General features: G+C 35.1%; 1 protein-coding gene across 2 annotated transcripts in view; it reads right to left on the minus strand.

Moving 5' to 3' along the window:
- Positions 1-24010, minus strand: part of LOC131689003 (uncharacterized) — a 70248-nt gene that overhangs the window by 38752 nt on the left and 7486 nt on the right. Inside the window, exon 1 of one of the 2 annotated variants that reach the window (XM_058973723.1) lies at positions 6504-6527. The exons of the other annotated variant lie outside the window; for it this stretch is intronic. Within the exon in view, the coding sequence (XP_058829706.1) occupies positions 6504-6512 (9 nt within the window). The 5' untranslated portion in view covers positions 6513-6527. Of the gene's footprint in view, positions 1-6503; positions 6528-24010 lie in introns of those variants that run through there. 2 annotated transcript variants of the gene reach the window in all.

Genomic DNA, 24010 nt, shown 5'->3' on the forward strand with positions numbered 1-24010 from the left:
TTACTTCGCCATATTGTGAAGTTTTCCAAGGATAATTTTTATTTTAACTTCACAAATGTGTGTACGAGTATACATGAATTTTCAAAAGGCTGGAAAGTTTCTTTCTCTTTCAAAAATTACGAAAACAAGCCTCTTTTTGTCTCCCAAAGCAGTCCACCCCCTTAATTGTACCCATTAATTTAGGACACTTTTTAAACGTAATCTACCTAAACAAATGAACGAATGGGAGAAGGTTCGCCTAATTTTGAAACAAACTGTGATATTATTCGTTTAACAAACTACCAAAAATGGTGTAGTTGGTGTAGTTCGATGCAATAGAAAAAAGGTATCCTCTAATAGACAGTTTTCGAAGAAGTTTTTTGTGGATGAGTTTATAATGACTTTGTTACTATGTTTCAATTGCCATAGGGTTCCACTGTATCGATTTTGTTGGCTATTTTCGGCAAATTTAAAACTAAGAGACAACGAAAGCAATGAAATTGAAAGACGGATAGGTATTCTAGAGTGAATCAGTTATAAACTTAGAACGGAAAACTAGGACTAGGCAGGCTCTAATGTCTTCTGATAAGTAGGAGTTGGGCGTTGAACCCAAGTCTACCGCATGGTCAATGGTAGAACAACCATGCGATCATTATTTTCTTCTTCTGCTGGCATCAAGCCGTGCCGTATGCATTCAATCGACACCAAGCTATCGGTGTCGCACCGATCCTATTGTGATTAAACTACTTTTTGATTTTTTCGTTCTGCATTTCACGACAACTTAAAATTGTTTGGTGCACAATCCAAGCGGTGATAGGTAGAAAATGTAGTACAAAAATCTTTTTCCGTTTCATCGAAATAAAATTCGGCGGATCATTATTATATTGAACGATAAATGACATGCTATAACTTTTAAAGCATACAAGACAGATATTTGGTGTCTTCAGCAAAGTTGTTCGCAAAAGAAAGAGCTATAAATTTGCAGAAGACATCATCTAATTATAATCACTTAAAAGAAAATAAGTGAAAATATCTCACTTATAGGGGGATTAATTAGTGAAAACATAATGTCAAACGAAAGAGCATATTAAATGCAATAACTGCTATGAATACACTATTGGCCTTAACTTAGCCGTTTTGGCGGTAACAGTCAATTTCATGTTTTTGGTCTCATTTCTGGATATTGGGAAATGGCAAGAATCAGTTATCCGAATTTAATGATAAATATTTCCTTAGCTAATAGCCCGATTTCAACAAATTATAGGTCGTTCGAAAGGTATTCGTATAAGCTGTCTGAAGATGTGTAAAGTGTTCATTTATGTTGTTAATTTCGACAGTAATTTCAAAAAAAACTGCAAAATGTGGCTTTTTGGACATTCAAACATCCATATCATAGGAACTAAACATCAGAATCAAAAAAAAATTAATAGCTGTGAGGCCTTTCATTTGCAATTGGTTTGGATAAGATCGGTTCAGCCATTGTTGAGAAACACGAATGAGAGTTTCTCCGTTACATACACACACAGACACACACACGTACACACAGACATTGTGCCAAATCGTCGAGCTGAGTCGATTGATATAGGAGCACTTGAAGCTTATTTTGAAAAAAGTTCTTACTTGCAGCCTTGCAACATTCCATTAGCGCGGCATGAAACAATTGTAAAATTTATTCCCAAAGAGGACCGTGGTTCCTATCCCAAGTAACAATTTAAGTTTTATAGCACACTAGAAGTGCAGTCTAAGTTTTAAGAGAGACTTCAAGAGTACCGCAAAACCACAATTGTTACTAGGGATGTGGAGGCAAAGAGCCTTAGAGTGATAATTCTGACTTCCTTCATTCTTAAATTAGTGGAACCTTTAATCTACCACTACATTCGTAATGTTAGCTTGGGTGAGCACTCGTTTCATTCAATGCAACTTGCATGATATTATCATCGGGGAATTCTATTACCGCTCTGTCTACAACATTGGAAAAGTTGTTTGACAACGTTTCATTCGAATCCATTTTGGAAACCGCATGAAATCATGGAATAGCTTTTTACATCATGAGCTGGATATAGACAAGGCTTATTAACCGATGTTTGTGTTCATTGTTAAGATAAACAGATATTAAGAAGCTGAGTGTCTGCGGATGGCCTTAAGGTTGTGTGCTGTTATTATACTTATGGAACCTTGTCGCCGATGACTTATAGAGGAAACTTAACGGGCTTCTGATACTGCTGGAGAAGCACATTAAAACAGGTCCATGTGTTTGACCCCAATAGTCTTAAGGATGAATAGTTTTGGAATCCTATATGGGCAAGAAAAAACAGGGGCATAAAAGGGTTAACAAGAATAAAGTTGATAATTTTAAAAATATTAGAAAAGGCGCGCTTTCTGTTACACGTGCGGGTAAAGTAGGAATGGGGCAGTATTCAGAATCTGACCCAGTGTCGTAGAGATCAAGGCATTAAACAAACAGGCAAAAAGTTCGAAAATTTGTTCAGCGGTTTGAGAGTGTCCGTAATTTCAGCCTTATTCAGCCGTAATCTTATGAGATTATAAACATATCTCGATACGAAACTTTTGAAACAAACATTGATAAAATCAAACCCATCATAAAAAGTTAAAAAATATAAAGGTGATGGTTGAATTTTGAACATTTCGAATTCACTTTAAAAATATTCAACAAATGTTTTGAATTTGCATTCCCAGTAACGATTGAAGTTTTATGGCACTCTCGAAGCCCCTCCTAAAACTTAGAATGCACTTGCAGTGTGCCTTAAAACTAAATTTGCTACCTGGAATACATTTCCGAAAGATGCAAAAATAGATATGTTATTTCTATTTCTAAGTCAAATAAAACTCTAATAGAAGCACCGAGTTATTGATCATGTAATTTACAATCTTCTACTAGTAAATTATTTGAAAATATAATTCTAATTATAATGGTGTCTCTTATCAATAAAAGTTCTATATTATCTGAGCAATTTGGATTATGTATTGGACATCCAACTACTCATCAACTTGTTACAGCGATTAATATGACATGGCCATTCATATACCATGTGGACAATTTAGGAGAGGGTAGTGGTCACCAGAAAGTCCATGCTTGTCCATGGTGAAGGGGTGGGGGCGTGCGAAATGTCCACTTGGACTTTTTGTTAAATTGTTGTCTTTAAAAAAATGAAACAAATTTGTATCGTCATTGATGTGATTGATTTCTTCAAGGTTTAAAAATAGTCAAAGTGCTTATAACAGCATAGTGTATGAGTGTGCATCTGTGAAAATTGAAAACATCAAAGCAAATCAGAGGGAATCGTACGAAATAATATCCGAGAAAAAAATTCTGCCTGAATCACTTGATTCGGTCCTCTGTACGATGGTCAAATTCCACTAATTTTGGAATTGAAAGCTTCTGATTGAAATAAAGAGTCAATTCAAGAATCCATAGATTACTTCAATTTTGTGTTATTATGATGAATCTTTAAAACGTCAATATAAACGATCATAATGTCGTTCAGAAATGATATGTTTCAATGGAAATTTCACAAGAGACTAAAGAAGTGTATTACATTCTGTGGTTAAAATTTGAACGATTTTCATCTTAAACATCACAGTAGTCTAACACATTGGAAAGTTTTCTAGCTTCGATGTAGCTAGATCTTGCAAAATAGAACACGCGGCATGAAAGAGCAGATTGTTGGCAACATCTCTATTTTTTTTAATTGTATTTGATGCATTGTCTCCATTTTTAAAGACAAACATATGAGACGCGGAAACCCGCCAACTCACCCCGGCCCCGGGGTAAGTTGGCGGTGTGTAAGGATTGGCCAAAAACTAAGCAATCAAACGGAGATGCAATTACTTCAAGGGTCCTTTTGGAACGTGCTGAATGTGTTTTCGAGAAAACTGCATATTAATCGTCATTTGCTATTACATTTCAGTTTCAATACCACTTCATTTTGACTTTGACGCGTACTACCTATTCAAAAGCAAATTTTTAAAATTCTTCGTGCAATTGGCCGTAATGAATGTCTCCTACATTCCCGAGATACACAAGAAAAAGATTTTCTTACTTTGGAGTGAATTGCAGAAATAAAAAAATTTGATGACATTTTTGCATTGTAAATTGTACCGCCAACTTGCCCCGCGTGCAGCACCGCCAATTTACACCAACTGCATATTTTATTAAAAACTATTTTAAAAAAAAACTTTTGTTTGTGGATAGATGTAATATCTATACGGATACTGAAAGCTTTTTTCACGCGCTATCGAAAAATATAATCATTCGGGAAATAGATTGAAAATCACGCCAAATAACGCAAAGTATTTAAAATTAAGAAAATTTGCTTGGTATGCTCAAAACACAATATCACCCACAACTTCCACCAAACAAATCAATTTGCAACAAAAACGCATTGGATAACGGGTTTCATATAGCTTGAGGTACACAAGAAGAGGCAGCACTATATGTCTAATAGAAACAGAGAAAAAGGGATTCCGCCAACTTACCTCAACCGCCAACTAGCCCCGGGCTCCCCTATTCCACATTACATTTGAAATTTGTGTGGATATTAGTACGAGAAATCCTATTTTTTACATTTTCATTTCCATAAATCAATGTGTTTCTTTAACTATACAACTTATTGATTAAAGTCCATTAAGCAACTAAGAAATTTGCCGACTGTGCTAGAAAGTGGAAGCTGTTTAAAATTCGATGGTTCGAATTAGATGACGAATCGTTTTTTTTCTGTCACCACTCAACAAGATAAATATAATAAATAGTTTTTAACTTTTCTTCAAGCAATAAAATTAATCAATGCTTTTGAATCATTATTCTGAACATAGCAAATCAAAAGTACTACAAGGAAGTGTACAACTAAAATGGCGAGTGAAATATTTCATTCGCTTAAGTGAATATAATCTAATTGATTTCAAATATACCATGGATTGAGATTAAAACTAAGGACCTTTGAAGTAAAATTAAGGACGTTTTCCCAAATCATCAAAATTCAGGACATGCCCTTTAAAATAAGGACGGTTGGTAACCCTAAGAAACAACCTGAAAAAATTAGAAAGCCCACGTGGACGTCGTAGGGAGGGGGATAGAGGTGCAGGAAATGTCCACGCTTGTCCACGGAAAAGAAGGATGGGGTCCAAAACGAAGGTTTTTTGTCCACATGGTATATGAACGGCCCGTGAAGTCAAATATCTCTGAAGGCCATTCCACTAGATTTCCTCTTAGAGTAGTCTTACATGATATCTTTTTCTTACTGCTCTATCTCGATGTCCAGTTCAAACACAGCTTAATCGAGCAGCATCGATTGAGGATACAGAAAAGAAATGCTTGATTTATATTATTCAACTATATGTATATAACTTCACCCTATTTGATTGAATACGTTAGTTAGATGCCCCATATTGGCGACTTTGCCAGAGATAGTTGGACTTTTGAATAAAGTTTCACACTCTCCGCAATCTTTTCATTTTAACCTATTTTTCAATAGTATGCTATCGAATCTAAAACAATATAGCAATAAATCTTAATATTCGATTCGCTCCGAATTGTTTGGTGGTAAGATGACGCACAACCATCGATAAATAACAGAGCTAAAAGCGTTCAAAATCGTGACGCCAAATCGTGACATCGATAGATTTTCGATTTTAGAATGACGTGTGGCCCCAGAGAATGTTGAGTGACATTTTTAATGTCAAACATAATTAGATTCGATCCTCGAAATATGATACCTAACTAATGTCTCTCGATCCTTTTTTCAAAAAGACATCCAACAATGAGAGACTCTCATTGTTTATTTTCTTTTCTACTAGTAAATCGTTTTATAACTGGCGTCTTTCGATCTGTTCTGTAAAATTAGTGAAAAGTTCTATAGTGACACCGTAAGAATCGAAAGAAAATGTAAACAAAGAAAGTTTCTCATTGTTAGATATGACGGTTTGAATCAAAGCTCTAGATTTATCGTTACCTCTAAAACTGTCCTTAGCCTTTATTCTAGTTGGCCTTAAATTAGTTTTCCTTGTCCTGTTACGAATGTATGTTTACGGCTCTACCTTGTCTAGGAATTCTACATATACTCATATCAAGCATCAAATTTTAAGAATTCTCAGTGCTATCCTCGCAGTCTAATGCTTGGTATGATTATGTGTAGAATGCGTTGTATGGCCATAAACATATATTCAATTAGGATAAGAATTTTGATTATCCTGCCTGAGCCCAACACACTTTTTTTAAATAAAGTTCCAAATTTTAACTTACCCCCTGCAGTGTTGGTAATGAATGGGTATCCCAAATCAATAATCAACTAGACAAGTATCACAGTTGTTTTTAATGATCAACCAAGTATGTTCGTTTCTCTTATAATACACATGCACTATGCGGTAGCATAAGATCAGCGAATATTCCACTACTTTTCTGCTATCTTCAATACTCCCAAACCACACTCAAATTCAATTTTTTCCGAAATCTTTCGATCTTATATCTCCCGTTCTTGTTACGCTGATGTCAACTGAACTAGGCTTACCGTTCTCATCGTGATTTTGTACAGTGACTGGATTATCGCAGTACTATTCCACCTAAGATACGATACGAGCTCATATCTGGTCCACAGCAGAGTCATACATTCGTACCAGACCGTGATATGTGTTTGATAATGCCCATAGTGGGTACGAATACAATACTCCCAACGATTGAGATAGCAGAAGAAAAAGAGCGAAAAAAGCGAAAAGGCTTATTCGCGTGCAGTAAAATAACCAATCGCCTGATTTTTACTACAGATCGATATACTTATTACCCGCAATTAAAGCACCATCTGTCGTGAGCTGAGTGCTTGCATTTCCGAAAGTGATAATGATAAAGCTATTACCATACAATCATAGTAGTATATTGCTCTGAGAACAACAAAACGTATGGCAGCTGTCTTTCGCGTTCTCGCTTCCAGAATTATATTAATCAATCTGAGATTAAAAACCGTTTGTTTTGTTCATAATTCTGAAACATTTGAACTTGAGCAAAATTGTTAGTATCGATTTAGGGGAATTATGGTTAAAACCGACACCTTAAGCTTAACACTTTTTCTAAGTTGCCACAAAACCAATAAAATTATAATTTTTATGCAGAATTCTTCTTCAGAAAATTCTTAACAAGACTTAATTTTTTAAGCGCTTCAAAAAATTAATTTCATTAAAAAATATTGGTTGTAAAACTTGGAAAACAAAGTGACTTTTTGTAAGCACTGCGGGTAAAACCGACACCCCATAGGGGTAAGATCGACACCACCTTTAATTTATTTTCTCTCCACTTTATTAAAATCTTTATCTTTATTAAAAATGAGATATATGCGTGATTAATAAAGTGTGAGTATGTATGATGCAAATATGTGCTTTTTATTGCTTCATCATGTAGTGAGGGGAAGAAAGTTCGAAAGCGTAGTACTATAAATAAGAGTATTTTATGCTATAGCATTATTTATTGATATGAGTATTTCCAAATAATCCTTGCGCACATCATTGCAACCTCCAGTGTTATTTTATTTCATAAGAGAAGATTTTCAAGCGTTCTACGTTCTGCTAATTGGATTCATTCACTTATAAGTGACACACACACTTCTTAGTAAAACTATCTTTTTCAGATTTGATTTTTCGGACTCTGATTATCAACGATCTATTGGGGTATACATAATATCATTGTCTCATTGTGATAAAATTCGTCTCTGACAAACCAAGAGAACATTAGAAATTCGGTTTGATGACCTTTTTGCAGAAATAGCAAAAGCTTCGTTAGAATCAGATAAGCAAAAATTCCAATTTTTGATTTTTAAAGACACAGACAGAAATAAACACAATAAAAGTATTTCTGTGTATTTCTGCTAATACTATAGTGTTCTAATAGGCTAATTGAAGTGTCACAAAGATCCCCAGTATTTTGAAATGAATCGCAACTATACACAACCATCTTAACAGGGCGTCGGTTTTACCCTAACCATAGGGTGTCGGTTTTACCCCAACAGCGCACATTTTTTTATAAAAGCAATTAAAAATATTGAATTTTTCAAACTCGTCTTCAATGCACCTAGTTGATCATAGGACAGGCCGATAATAATAGGTACTGAAAAATGGGGTGATTTGAAAAGCTTTCGTTCGGTTAAAACCTTAAAATCTACCAACGAAATTTTACATCCAGACGAGTATGAACGCTGCTGTCGAATGTTTTGTTAATTTTTATGACATTCGGCGCACTAACGTAAAGCCAATTTTTCTTCAAATGCTCAAAATAAACGTACTAATAATATTGTATCATTATGAAATGTATAAAAATTTGATTTCTAGGAAAAGTTGTGGGGTGTCGGTTTTACCCACAGTGTCGGTTTTTCCCACAATTCCCCTACTTCTTATGAAATGGAATGGATGGATTTTGTGTGTTTGTCTAAAGTGTTGTAAATAGGCAGCAATATAAAATGCTCGGTTTTATCCCTTTCCATGGAATGGTGGTGTTATGTATATAACTTGAACGCGTGGGTGGCTTTTCCACTTCATTGGCCCTTTATATATTGAGCGTCTGCACTGAATGAGCTAGGATATGAAGCCTATGTGCAATCATGTTTTGTATTTAAGCATTCTCACAGCCAACAATTTATTTGCGTCACACAATTGCTGGCATTTTCCAGTTTTTAGGAATTACAACAAGCTCTTAGAATTTAGTTATATTTTTTGCTTAGAATTTAATTATTTCAAAATGATTATGTTTTGTAAAGTAATTTGTTGTGTCGAAATATATCCAAAAGATTTTCTAAGCGTAATGTAGAACAAATTATGTAACATTGAAATATAATAAAAAGTTTTGTTTTGTGCACTGATATCAATCAAATGTATTGTAGAGCGCCAGTAGATATAGTGACAAAGGTAATAGACATTAAATTTACACTATACATAAAATATGAAAGCAGCATACAGAATCAATTTTTTATATTACTGTTTTAAAACCATATTTGCGTTCACACAATTAAACATTGATGGAAACGCATGGTGCAGTCAATCTGCGTATTATAAAAATCTATTGCAATAGGCGAGAAGAATGAAATACCGACGGAGCGTGTATGCTTCTGGATGGGTTTGCCATGCAAGATTATTGGATGCGATTCTTTATAACATGTGTTGTAAACACGATTACGCGAACGTTCCATTTTTGTAGATATGAGGGACCGAAAATAAACCCGCTTCAAAAATAATTGAATATCAAAAACCGGATATAAACTTCAAGTAGAAAAATCAGACTGGACTGGAATCCTTTGCAAGAGTTGGATAAAAAAGTTTTCTGTGTAAAATCCGGAAAAAGCCAATTCTTACAGTGTAGTTTTTAGCCGACTTTTAATCTTGAACATCACGATATACGTATGCCATTGCGCACAATTAATTTGTTTTTGACCGGTTTTTATACTGGAGATTCAACCTTACCGAGTTTTACTGTTGAGAACTTTTTAAGCGATTCTTATGCTGAAGGATATGTCCGATTTTTACGCTTGATGTTTATTTCCGATGTTTATATTCTAATTTATTGGAAAAGGGTATTACGAAGCATGTTCTGTCCTTGCGATTTTAATTTTCAGTCACCCCTATTTGTTTTACTTAATATTGGAGCCTGATGTTCGAGTAAAAAGTAGGTGGCTTCAACGTGAATGACAGAAAAGTATTGGTAAAATACGCCTAAACTCCGATTATTGCCCGTTATTTCGTATGATTGCCTCATATATGTAGGAAATCCCATGGAGCATGGGACAAATATACGTATAACGGATGTGAATCCATATGCATACACCCACGGTTAAGTTTTGTTACATTTTATTCAAGTTCTTTGTCATCCCGAACACCTAGTTTCCTTTTTCCCACAGCTTTTTGTACAACAGCCATACCGATTTGTTTAACCACCTTCATTTTTTTTTTAATTTAAAGTTCGTTTTGAATTTTTGCCAAGGGCTACTTGTATATTTAGTTTGTTTATTTAACACGGCACGTCGCATTAGCTTGCTGATACCAATTTATATAGAATACAAAGCTTTTAAATTCTTAGGATTTATTTATCGTGTTTCATTCGTTCGATTCACACCTCGTAATCTCCCATGGAAGGACCTACCAAGGCTCTCAACATACTCTAATCGCTGCAAGTTCATCGTTCTCGATATTCTACCCGTTCGCTGGGATGTTTCCAAAGCAACTTTCATCGCCGATCTACGTCAATCACGAATTGACTGCTCTGATCTTCTGTGGTCCATTTTTCCATCTTCCTATTTCCAGAATAAGTTACGTCCAAAACGAGCCCTTTCCCAGCATTTGACGTTTATTTTATCGTTGCTCCGACGCTCTTGAATATTATTTTTACCATAATCATTATTAAGAGATTGTTAATTTCTTGTCAAGTTAGCTTTTGTTCCAATGTTATTAATAATGTACCATTACTCTGCCCATAAAAGCATAAGAATCCCGTATTGAAAACCAGCAAGTCGAGATAAACGCTGTTCATTTCCATTGAGCCTTATGGATGGGACAACCATGTTTTGATATTTTTTCAATATTCACTAAACGAACTTGGTAATCTTATTTGTGCATTGTGGTTCAATGGTGGAACAGAATACAATCCAACAGAAAACTCATTTTCGACAAAAATCCATATGGGACTCTTATGCTTTTATGGGCAGTTAACTATAGTTGTAGTGTTTAGGTTAGTTGTAGGAATAGGCTGAGAAATGTATCATTTTGATGTTTGTAATCTGTTGGTACAAAAGATAGCTCCGGTTTTCCATGATCTTCAATAAAACAAATAAAGCAATCTTTAATCTAGGGGATTACAATTTGAAACTATTTTAAAATCTAAAATTATTACCTTTATCCCCTTAAGGTAAGGGTAAGGGTTTCAGTGTAATAAACAACATTTTTTTGCGATTTTTTTAGAACTTTGCGTAAAGCGAATCGATCAAAACTTTTGTACATTATAGTGTATCATTTCAATAACATTCTGTAATTTTTCTATACCAAAATAACGACAACGTCAGAACGTCTCTGAAAAAACCTGGTTTGCGGTGTAACCTGCCATTCAAAAACTACTTAACCAATTTGTTTAAAACTTTGCATACACAATACACAGTCTATATAAAGAATACCTAACCCCTACGATGAGTTTTCGAGATAATTTTTCAATTGACTGTTGGTGTGACTCTGAGCATCAAAAAGAAGGAGAAATGCGGTCAGCATGGATGTTCTATAAATGGTCAAGATCACAAACGTGTAGTGAAATCGGTTAAGCCGAATTCCAATGCTTCGGTGAGAGGTTTGTACAACACGTTGTATCTGTACAAGTATTTCGTTCAGAGAGCGAAGGACCGGGAGGGTCCGCATACGGACAAAGTGCAGAAGGCCCCAAATCGTGACGAACTGTCTAAAACGGTGGGAAAGTCACGGACTCGGAAATTGTACACCCAGATGCTGACGAAGTTTCACTGTCTCATTATGGATGATGATACTTACGTCAAGGGGACCTTTCAGCAGCTTCCGTGGCTACTGTTGTTCACCGACCAGCACAAGTTTTATATTCCAAATAAAAGATACAGTAATGCCATTGACTGCTGCTAAATTTCATTCGGTTCTGACTCTTGGTTCCGGAATTACAGGTTGGGTAGTAAGTTTTTGGAATTTCCGATATAACCTCGTAGCCTCTGAGGTGCTAAAAACTATTGAAATGGTCATAAAATTACTTCGATTCGCACGTCTAGATCACTGATTGCCAATCAAACGTTCTTTGAATATATTGCCCATTATCGACGATTGTGGAAGTCCCGGATTCCGGGAATATTTCACAATTAAAGTCACATCGGTTCTTCGGTGATGACTGAACCGATTTTCTCAAACCAAGTCTCAAATGGAATGCCAACTATGCAGTTCAATATTGCGTCACCACCCCCTCCCCTTGCCCTTGCACCACCATCTTTTATCACCCCCCCCCCCCCCCCCTGGACCACTATCACACCCGCATTCCCTTCATCATTCCCGTATACCGAAATAAAATGAAGGATTTCTTACGCATCCTGCTTTCTCACTGTGCTAACCCTCCGCACCCTCGCTTTCCAAATCAATTCCCACACCATTTCAAAATATGATAACATAAAAATAACATTAAAAATAACGTTAAACTAATGCTGATTAAGCTAATTAAATATTATATCTTTTTGTTTAAAGTGTGTCAGCGTCGACTACTACGAAAGTTGACACTGACACACTTTGAATGTAATAGACATTTCCACAATTATATTGAATATAACCAGCAAATGAATCCTACTTTGGAAAAATGAGAAAAATACAATCGCGCTACTAGATGGACTAAAACAGGTTTTTCAATTTAATATTACCGTGGCTGTTTCGAAAAATTTTCGCAAACAATTTTTGATGTCAAAACCATTTGAGCATAAAGTATACTTCCTACACATGGTGCGAACATTACTCTTCCTCTTCCAGCAGCTGATCAAGACGACCAAACTAAGTCTAAAACCGATTACTGGTTCTGATGGTTCAATTTTTCAATTAGACTCTTTTTCTATTACAAAGTTTTAGAACTGGAATATTGATTTCTTTTCTTGTATATAGTTGTCTTGTCATGTATATTAACCATCAAAAAGGCAAGCTAAAATTGTATTTTCAAGAAGCATCGCTCCTAAGACTCAATTTAATTAAAAGCCTCTTTTTTGTCATTTTATGAATAATAATCGAAAGCCCGAAAACGCTAGATCAGTCGTATTTCAAATTACAAGTTCATTGAAACTAGAGACCTGTAACTAGCTGGGCCTCTGAGACTCCTTGCGTTTTGAGGGTTAAAAATGTAACATTTGAAAGTTTACAATGAATATGAACAAAGACACAATCCTAGTGTTCATGATTGAGAAAGGCACAATTACACCACTAAGTGGATTAAAACAAGTTTTTTGTTTTGCTTTAATTTTTTACGAAAAAATAATTTTTGATATTTTCAGAATCTAATTGACTAATTTCAAGGTAATCGCGATAAGCTAAGAAAAAAGGTTTTTTCTACATTAATTTTGAGTCGCTGCATACGAAAACAAGCACCATTTTTTCCAAGAAGCATTTTCGAGGTTTCTTTGAAAAAGTTTTTTTTTGACACTTTGTTAGTTATTTGTCAATATCTTGTTCAAAAAGGAACAAACAACTCACAGCTCGTATTTATGTGCCCTTGCGAAAATGTATAATATGCGTAGATCAAATGCACATTTATTATGATTACAAGCGACCAACATAAAAAAGTCTAATTTTCGACCTTTTCTAAAAAATGCACATTTCTAGTTAATTTTTTATAACAAATCAAGGACAGAAGAAAATTCTTTTAGACTTTTAATGAGATGCAAAATCTTTTTACATACATTTTAGGCCAATAGTTACAAAAATCGGATGAAAAATGTAGATGGTATGAAGCACTGAATGAAAATTGTAACTTTGCATTTTTCACACAATTATACTTTGGGCTTAAATAATCTTCTATACTTGATAGTCATCGTTTGTGTTGGGTACAGTCCTCTCGAGCTTGCATCACCTACCATGTCCACATCCCAAAAACTCTGATGCATTTCATTAACTGCTGGACCCTAATGGAAATTAGCTTTTACAATATTTAGGAATTCCACGAAGATTCCGATAAAACTTTACAGGTTCAACTGGCATGGAGGACTCAACATTTTCCACAGTCAATAAGATTATTTTGACTCAAGCGTAATTTTTTAAAAGGGTGTAAACGTTTCTGCGTGCAACAATTTCAATTTTTTTTGTTCGAATGCACTATTTTATACAGTAAAACTAGCTGAGAAAGAGTTACAGGTAATGAATACTTCTGCACGAAAAAATATACACTGAAAAAAATGTGTAATTTTTCACAAAAACAAAAATTTATGATAAAAATTTAAATCACAAAAAAACCATTTTTTCTATTTTTTTATATTTTGTGAACAAAAATCTAAAGAGAAAGGAAATATTTTGAATGTGGTTTCATGATGGAGAAATTATCAGCGAAAAAGTTTTTCTAACAATAACTTTATACATGTTTTTAAATATCATACTAATTGACACACAAAACTGTAATTTTATTACAGAATATAATTCTAAGTATCATTTTAAATCAAAATGCATTTAACAAATAGCTTCCAATATGCGACAGTTTTCGAAATATTTGGAATTTTGCTCCAACAAAAACAATTAATTCATGTTATTGTGTCCTTTTTAAAAGTTATTCGCGTTACCCCCATCACAAATTGTCAAAAGTCTAATGTTTATCGTTTTAAAGACATAAAAAGCATTTTCAGTGTATTTGGATCTTGGAGAAACTTTTAATAAAAAAAAGTTTTCCTTACAACAACTTGACAATTTTTTTTAATTCATATTATTTGCAATCAGAAGTACGATTTTATTTTTGAATATGGTTCTAAACGCCATTTTAAATCAAAATGCTTATAACAAAAAATTTCTGAAATGTAGTAGTTCTCGAGATATTTTAAATTTTGTTTTAACAACACAATTATTTTGTCTTTTACGACCTTTTCAGAAGTTATTCGCGTTTCGCCATCGACAACATTTAATTTTTCGTAAGGCCCATAACATTTCCTATAACTTTCCCATTGACATCAAGGCGATATTATAGACATTCTATTACATTCTTAATATACTTTTCACCTACACACGCTTTCCAGCCACGGATCTGATGTCCACCTAGCGGTGCAATTGTGCCTTTCTCATTTCTTGAAACTATGACTCCATGACCGATTATGTTCAATATAATTGTGGAAATGTCTATTACATACTTAATACACTTTTCATCTACACACCAGGCACGTAGCCAGAGGGGGGGCTAAGGGGCTAAAGCCCCTCCCCCGAAATTTTTCAAAAATAAATTTAAGAAGCAACATGTTTTTCGGTAACTTGTAAAAAATTGTATCTCGTTTGGTTTCAACAAATTAATGGGAGAATGGTCAGGAAGATTGCTATTTCGAACTACCGAAGACATCGGTCACGATGTCTACTCAGTATGCCGAGTCTGATAACACACTTCCTTTCATATTGTGTGACTCGTCGGAAGAACAAAAGAAACTGTTACTTTAATTCTTGCTGGGGTGATCCGTCGGATGATTGAATCGCAGAAGCAAGAAGTGGTGCTCCAACCAAACCTGGAGGCTATTTACTTCCGGAATTTTTGCATAAGACCGAATATTCATGCTGGGAACTATTTGCTGAAGGTGAAAATAGAGCTTATGCTTACGAACTTCGCCTTTAACGTGTTCTACCTTGTCAGGCATTCAGTACTTATGTTATTTAACAAATTAGCCCAGGCGAAACCAGTCAGTGTGCATTACAACATGTAACACGTGGTTGATTCTCATCTATATGGATGATGAGAAAATCAATGTTCGGCTACAAGATCCACTTACTTGAACCGCGGGCGAACGACCAAGAGGTTAAAGCCCCAATAAACAAACTTAGCTTACTTGAACCGTGGCCATTAAAAGATTCCTGTCACATTTGGAAAAAAATGGAATTTATTATAAAGGACACATCTAGGAATAAGACGGGCAGGGTCAGCTAGGATTTCGTCCTAGCTGACCCTGCACGTACAAAACGCAATGCGATAGTATCATTATACACGTTACATCTTTGCACATCCATAGTCTCCAATACTATTACCTGAAAAACAAACAATTGCCAAATTTGTGGCTGCTGTTCATATAATATTGACGGCAAAAACTGCGCCTAGTATATCAAAATTAACAGTTAGCATCATCATTGAGGAAGTCGACACTGGTGGCCCGTAAGGGGACAAAACAAAGGTGAAATCAGATATTTGCGAACATGGACATGGCAGTTACCACGATAATAATACGGAAGTGTACGAGATGAAATGAACGACCACCAAGACGCGTTTGGTTATGAAAAATATTTCTCACCAGTAAACAGGTCAATCGCACGAGATCTGTTGGACAACCATTAACGTTTTATCATTTTCATTGTTTACATCGTGGAATATATTAAAGACTCAAGGCTTCATTTAGCTAATGCATTGAGCCGACTCGAATAAACGAATTATATAATAAAAATTTAGAAGTTTCATAGAAAACTGAGTACAAAAACTGTCCCAAAATTAACATTTATCGCTAGTGATTGCATCTAACAAAACTCATGTTATGCTAGATATTGGCCTGAATAAAGAAAGTTAGTTAAATCATACGGAAATTGGATTTCTGTAATAGATTAGAGCACTCTACGCTTAATATAAACGTCAGGCATCTCACTCAAGCGCGCTAAACAAAAATAATTCAGTTAGCTGATGACATAGTTGTAGCCGAGACGACAGTTTTTTTTTATTTTCGCATCATTTTAATGCAATAGTATTTCTATTGACACTCAATTTCATTTTATGTGGGGAATGCGGTCCGTATTAAAACACTGTTAGTCTGGAAAATCGAACAATAAGCAAGAAAAACGTGAAAAAGTAAACAAGCCAAAAAGTGGTAAACCGGCGGTTTTCCGGAGGTGTTCATCAACCCACGAATCGTATATTACTAATTTTGTTGATATACAGAAACGTACACAGTAGCGGTAGGACTACCTGACGTGATTTTACACTTACTTTCCTTCGGATGTCAATTGATCAATTGATGCTAAACCACATAATGTTGCAACCACCAGCAGCATTTCAATCGCTTTCGATGGTTTCTAATTAATGCCTATGTAAGTTTGAAAACGACGTGTCGATAGATTGATCAGACATCAGTAGGTTATCACGGAGAGCGACTAAAACGTTGTAACTAGTTGAGTCTATAAGTCAATAAGGTGGGATTATTGTATCGATTTCATGTTTTCAGTATATGACAGTCTTTCGTTTTATTTTTGGTCTTTATGGAATAAGATGATAAGACATCATGCAGAAAAAAAGCAAAAAGGGATCAATAAATTGAAATCGAGGGGAAGTAAGTGCGATGTATTCCCTTTCATGTGTCGAAATTAAGAGATGCTGAAATTATTGAGCTTGTTCACATTTATAGTTTCTAGTTATGTTGTTGGTGTCAGCAATGAAGCATTTAGTAAAATTTTACGTAAATTAGATGATAGTAGTAATCAGTGTTAAGTGATTTTCATTCGATTTGTGGATAATTTTCTTGAATAGATTAAATTCCGGGCAGTTACCTTTAGTTGATTAAATCATTGAAATACATAAGTCATTGCACGTCAGATTTACAACCAAAATTTCAATACCTTCCAAAATGTTTTCTTACATTCTTTAGCTAATAATAATTGACGCGTATTTTTTGTTTTGACTAAATATTATATTTTTTTTTTTCAAGTTATTAGCTTTTGAACTTTTGAAGTCAATAAAATTGAACATTTTTCAATCACTGATAACTCGGAAACGACTAGCTATATGAAAAAAATATTAAATAAAAAAAGTTACGTTTTCAAATAAGCTTAACAAAAAAAATCACATCACATCACCAAAGATCCTCCTCCATTTTTTGTTATATAACTTATGAAATTTGCAATTACTTGAAACAAATTGAATTTTTTAAAAGTTGGATCATATTTTTTATTTATTATTTTCTTTAAGTATTAAAAATCATGTTAAAAAGATTGTGTAAAAATTTGGCAGTGAAATTCTTTGCGAGATATTACAATTGTAAACATAAAACAAGGCAATTTTACACTAAACGCCCAGTGATAGGTCTGTTACAACTGAAATATCTCGAGAAACACTTCGAGTTCCATTCTGAAATTTTCACATAATCTTCTTAATATAGTTATGTAATCAAAATAAATTTGTTTTTGGGGGACTTTAAAAAAATATTTGCTTTTAACATTTGAATACCCCCAAAAAAGTCTTAAATTTGCAGAATGCGAGTCTTTCCACGATTTACAACTATAATTTTAGTTCCCTCAAATGTTTTTTGCATTTTTAGCTGAAAATTATAGACACGATTTTTTTAGTTTGGCTGAATTTGATATTTTTTTCAAGTTATGAGTTTTTTAACTCTATAAAATACTAGCTAGTACCCATCGCGCGTTTTGTTCCGAAGCGCCATCTTGTAGGCAGATAATCCCCAACCAATAGCACAAAAAACACGCTCCATAACAAATTCCAACTATGTATAAATTTATACGGCAATTGGTTAAGCCGTTTGGGAGTCCATAAATCATATGCATGCAACTATCGACTTTTAATAATATTTTTAAAAGTTTTATAACTTTAATAAAATTGGACATTAAATTAAGACATTAAGCATTAAATAATAAAAGCTGCGTTTTCGGATGATCTCGCCGGATTTTTTTTGTAATATTTGTTTTTGTTATATAATTGATGAATTATGCAAATATTAGTAACAAATAATTTTTTTCAGGATAGAACCAAAAAAATATTTTTAGCATTTTCAAATAATTTATAATTATATCGAGAAGATTGTGTACAAATTTCAGAAGGAATTCGAAGTATTTTACGAGATATTTCATTTACAATAGACCTATCACTGTAAAATTGCTTTGTTTTAAGTTTATAATTGTAATATCTCGCAAAGTATTTTGATATGCACTCCCAAAGTTTTGCACAATTATTTTAACATGATACTTAATAATAAGTAAAAAAATTGGCACAACTTTAAAAAAATTCAATTTGTTTCAAACAATTGCAAATTTCATAAGTTATATAACAAAAAGAAATTGCAATTTTTTTCAGTTAGCTCGTTAGAGAACACAACTTTTTTATTTGATATTTTTTTCCATATATCCAATCGTTTCCGAGTGATTGAAAAATGATCAATGTTATAAACTTCAAAAGTTTAAAAACTAATAACTTGAAAATAAATCATATTCAGCCAAAATAAAAAAATACGTGTCAATTATTTATAGCTAATGAATGCAAGAAAAAAAATTGGAAGGAATTAATATTTTGGTTGTAAATCTGACGTGGAATGACCCATATATTTTGATCCTATTGATCAAAATCCTCCTTCCTAACTGGGGTTCTGACTAGGGGCAGATCACTCTAGAAATGTATAACAAACTTGCATCAAAAAATTCATTTAATTTCCATTTTTGCATCAACTTTGCACTTCCTCGCAGAAAAGTTTGTTTAACAAACGTCCTACGTTGATTCACTTTGTTCGACGTTTTGTTGAATGTAGGGCTAGTTTGTGTAGGGCTTTGACGTCTTACACGCAACGCAAAATACATTATGAATTTCTATTTTGATGGAAAGAAATGCATTTAATTTAGGCGATTTTTAAAAATGCATCACAAGTGATCTGCCCCTAGGGTTCTGATCTGCTAGGCCAAGGCCAGTCTCAAAAATAGTTTCATTTAAATAGAATATGCCAAAAAATTATGTTGGCATGATGCATTAGAACTGGTAATAGTTACAGGACGCCAGATCAAGAAAATTGAAGTTGAACCATCTACAATTCGCTTGCTAAATCAGAAGATTTTGTGCAAATTTCGACATTCTCTTCGATCGAACATTTTATGGATATATTTCTACTCATTTCGATTTAGCGTCTTCTACAACTTTTAAACGTGCAGCTTAAAACACCTTGCGTTTTCCAGCACCGTCAAGGATTGTCATATTCGGTTAGCGCATAAATACTGAGAACTCTAGAATATCCATTGTTGCAACGAGAGTAAATTGTAACTTGTAAATAAATGATAAATATCATATTAAACATCAATAATTCGTTGTAAGAACATGGATTGTCTTAGATTTGGCATTGTTTTCAATAAGAACTTTTCAAAATTTCATTTAGCTTCTAGTGACAATATCAAGTCATTAGAACTAAAAGCTTTATGCAGGGGGCGGGTAAAGCGTAGTTGGTAAATCAATTGCCTTGTACGCAGCTCATCAGGGTTCGTTTATCAACCCCGCACATATAGGGTTAGAAATTTTTCTAAAGAAATTTTCTAACACGAAAAAAGGCGAATAACCATAAGGTTAAAACCTCTATAATCGAAATAAAAAAGCTTTATGCAATAATTTTTTAAGCCCCTCCCGAAATAAACTCCTGGCTACGGGCCTGCTACACACGCTCGCCAGCCACGGACCTGATGTCCTCCTTACTTCTCTAGCTACGCTCCTGTAAAATCCATAAATCCTATGTCAGTCGAATGAAAATTAGGTTGACGATTTTCTGAGTGATTGCATAACCTTTCTATATGAGAAAAGCAAAGGCAAAAATTTGCCAAAGTACAAAAAATCAATCTTAGTCATTTTTTTTCGAGATTTCATCAAATTTCGACGTTTCATGCATTTTAAAGACATTTAGCATCAAAAATATAAATTCGACTTTTAAATTTTCCTATTAAGTTCCTACTTCTATGGCGCACACCAAAAAAGTTTATCGTTGACGTAATTGCAAGCATGACAGAATTTAACAAACCGTATTTCACGAAATGACAAAATATAACCGTGCTCCGTTTAATTTTATATGAAACATATACATTACATGCGCAATGACATAAAATTACACTTACTGCCATTCAGAACAAACGCTATATGTGGAGTAAAATTACGTGATTTACGTAATTCAGCGTCATGTAGAATTGAAATCAAACTTTAAGTAAGTCATTTTTGATGCTCGTATATGTCAAGGTCAGGAGACGTAAATTTACACGATTTTTTCTAGGTGTGTGGCCAATGTCAAAGCGACCCCTCAAAAACAGTAATTAGCCGGGCTTCTGAGATCCATTGCCTTTTTGAGGGTTAAAGCCATAACTCCAGAAACAGATTCAGATCGACATAAAATTCAATAGTAGCCGAAAATGTTTTCGACATAACATAAAAACCAGTAGTTTCATGCATTTTGGAGATTTTTGGCATCGAATGTACGAATTCGATTTCTGAAATTTCATGTGGTCCCCTTAAGAAAAAAATGTTCCGGCTTATGTGGGAATTTCATATGTGACCGGAAGGTTTGGTCTATATTTCCGGAACCATATAACCGATCCGTACGGGCCACCGGATCCGACGATGGTGGCCAATGTGGCCTAGGAGACTTTGAATGACTGTTAGTGACCTAGAACAATAAATCCAAGCAGTTGTGGTCGCATTTTTAAAAACATCACCTTTATACATTCATCACAGTATCCGTTGAAATCGGGATTTTCTGTGAAACTGAATTCATTTTCCAAACAGGTAAGCTCAACGGGTATCCAGAGCAAACCATCCAATCAATAATTAATAAAAAATCTAGATTACTTCATAAGCAAAACCTCACAACCTTAACTCCAACAACTGAAAATTTAAAAACGATAGCAGTAGATTTCAACCCGAATACGGCTTATCTACTTAGGAAAAAATAAAGAAAGTTTGGTGTAGATCTAGTTTTCAGTAGTAAAAATTACCAGTTAAAATCAATTTTAGGATCCACAAAGGATTCGATAGAAACACTGAGCAAATCGGGGATATACAAAATATCATGTTCACATTGTGATAAAGTTTATATTGGACAAACCAGGAGAACATTACAAATTCGATTCAAAGATCATATTGCGGAAATAGCAAAAGCTTCTAGAGAATCTGATAAAGATTTGCCATTCCACTTCAAATCCAAGGTAGCGGAACACGCTTTTTCAGAAAAACATAACTTAACTATAGAAGATATTAAAATTCAGCGTCAAGTCTCTAATCCTTGGAAATTAGACGTAGCTGAAAGCCTGGAAATTTTCAAACATTCGTCTCCTTCCTTATTAAATCGAGTCCAAGGTAACGGATATTCATGGCTCTTCGAAATTTTACCTACATGCAAAAAACGGTCAGCTTCATGCATCTAGGTACCCACCGACCCCAGCCTACCCGGCTCCCTAGATAAAACCTTACAATCCCGTAATTTCCTATATACTGCTACAAACACTGAAGAAGATTACAAGTAGTAATCGAAATACCGATATATGTTAAATAGTGAAGTGCAAGTGCATTTAACTATAAAAACATAGCGGAATTAAATGGAAGAAAACCTGTGAAACATTACGTACATTCCACTAAGATTTCCGTTCGCGTATATATCGTTCTAGAAAATACGTTTTTCTCGCAGCTTCATTTTTCTTGTAAACTTGTGTAATCCAACCAAGCTGTTCACGGATGCGTTCAACTGATCGTTACTGGACTGTAAACGAACAATCTCCTCATCGCGTTTCTTTCACGTTATGGTTGAAATGATTCTAAAGATGAAATAGTACTACGAAATCTTGGATTTTTCAACACGTCGCGGAACCTATCGCATATCCAGAAAACCTTTGAGTTAATGCATGCTTCAATTTCGTCTTTAGATAAATCAGTACATTTCTTGTGGAACACGCGCCAACCATCGCAAAAACACTTCCCAAAATTAATTTCCATCTTTCAATGCTATATTACTCCATAATGAGAAAATTGATTTATATATTATAAAAAAACGCGAATTTCAGTAAAATTTTATATAAACTTAGCTAACTTCGACAACTTGTCGTAGTTTTGAACGTTCTAAAACTTTGCTGAAGACACCAAATCTCTAGGATGCGAAATAAAAAGTTAATATAGCAGCATCACCTATGCGGTGAAAATCCAAACTAATTTACATCACCAAAATAATGCGCATATAAAACCAAGATACTTCGACATAGATCTTTCATTAGGGCTTAAATCGCAAATGTAAACAAACTGCGTTTTCGCTATTATGACATTATGCGACAAAAATACTACAAGATTGAGATGAAAATTAGTTAAAACGGTGTTCGATTTTGTAACCGCTCGGTTACAAATAATACATATTTCTAAGTTAAGATGCAATTTTGTTTAATCTGGTGGAAGGTTTAATACCGATGTAAATAATAATGTATAAAAAAAATAAAACCAAACCCTATCAGCCTTGTGGGTACAACTTCAGTGGGCGGAATTTGGGAAATCTGGCAGGAGTCAGCTACGAGGGTGGTTGGCTGCATTGGGATGGGTTGGTACAAGAAGGAACAGAAGGAAATTGGAATGAGGAGGTTCGTAGTAGCTGCACGACGGGAAGCCGGTCTCTTGGGTTTCAACCACGGAAGCGAGTGGATCAAAAAAAAAAGTTATTCAAGTGATTGTTGTTAACCAGAAGTGGTGAAACCGGCTTGCTTAGCCCTGGTCGCTGGTCTGACTGAAGTCGCCGGCTAATTATCAAGGACCAGCGAAGAGTTTGCCTGTCTCGCCCTGATCAGTGCTACTGCTGATACGGCTAACCGTAAAAGAGATAGCAGGCCGTCGTCGCGGGTTTCATCGACCGTGTATATTTAATCGCTCCTCCCGCTAAACGTCAAGGACGACCGCGTGGCTCGAGGGCCCGCCGCAGCAGAAAGATTGACGCCAGGGACGATCTGCCCTATCGCCATCACCAGAGATTACCGCCAGTGCACCACCACGCCCTACCCTGCCCATCCGCCCGCCGCCACAAATTTGGAAGCTGAACAAATTGATAGAGTAAGTTAATAAATCTAGAAAAAATTAAATTCAATTCACACCCGTCGACCAGATCCGAAAACCCTCCCACAACAATATACGACCCTGGGGCCCGAGGACCAAAAAGAGGCCTTCCGTGCCCACCCCGGAACGTCCATACCAGGCGTTGGGGCTTAAGCGGGTTCCCTTCAGGAACAGCAACGTCCATCCTCGGGGGCTGAGAGCAGCCGCGATCCCGTAAACGGTTACATTTGGCGCCCAACGTGGGGCCTTCGTGATGCGAACGAAGTGGAAAACCTCATCCCGATTAAGTCGGTGGAGTTTAACGCTCCAGCAATATGACTTGACGGAAGCATTTTTGCAAATCCCCCTGGCTCAAACCTCGCGAAAATACTGTGCGTTCAGTGTGCAAGGAAAGGGTATGTTTCAATTCACCCGTCTTCCCTTCGGTCTCATCAACAGCCCAGCAACTCTGGCCAGGTTGATGAATCGAGTTCTGGGACAGGGTGTTTTGGAACCAAACGTCTTTGTGTACTTGGACGATATTGT

This window comes from Topomyia yanbarensis, chromosome 3 (assembly GCF_030247195.1).
Source record: "Topomyia yanbarensis strain Yona2022 chromosome 3, ASM3024719v1, whole genome shotgun sequence".
In the NCBI taxonomy this organism is placed as follows: Eukaryota; Metazoa; Arthropoda; class Insecta; order Diptera; family Culicidae; genus Topomyia; species Topomyia yanbarensis.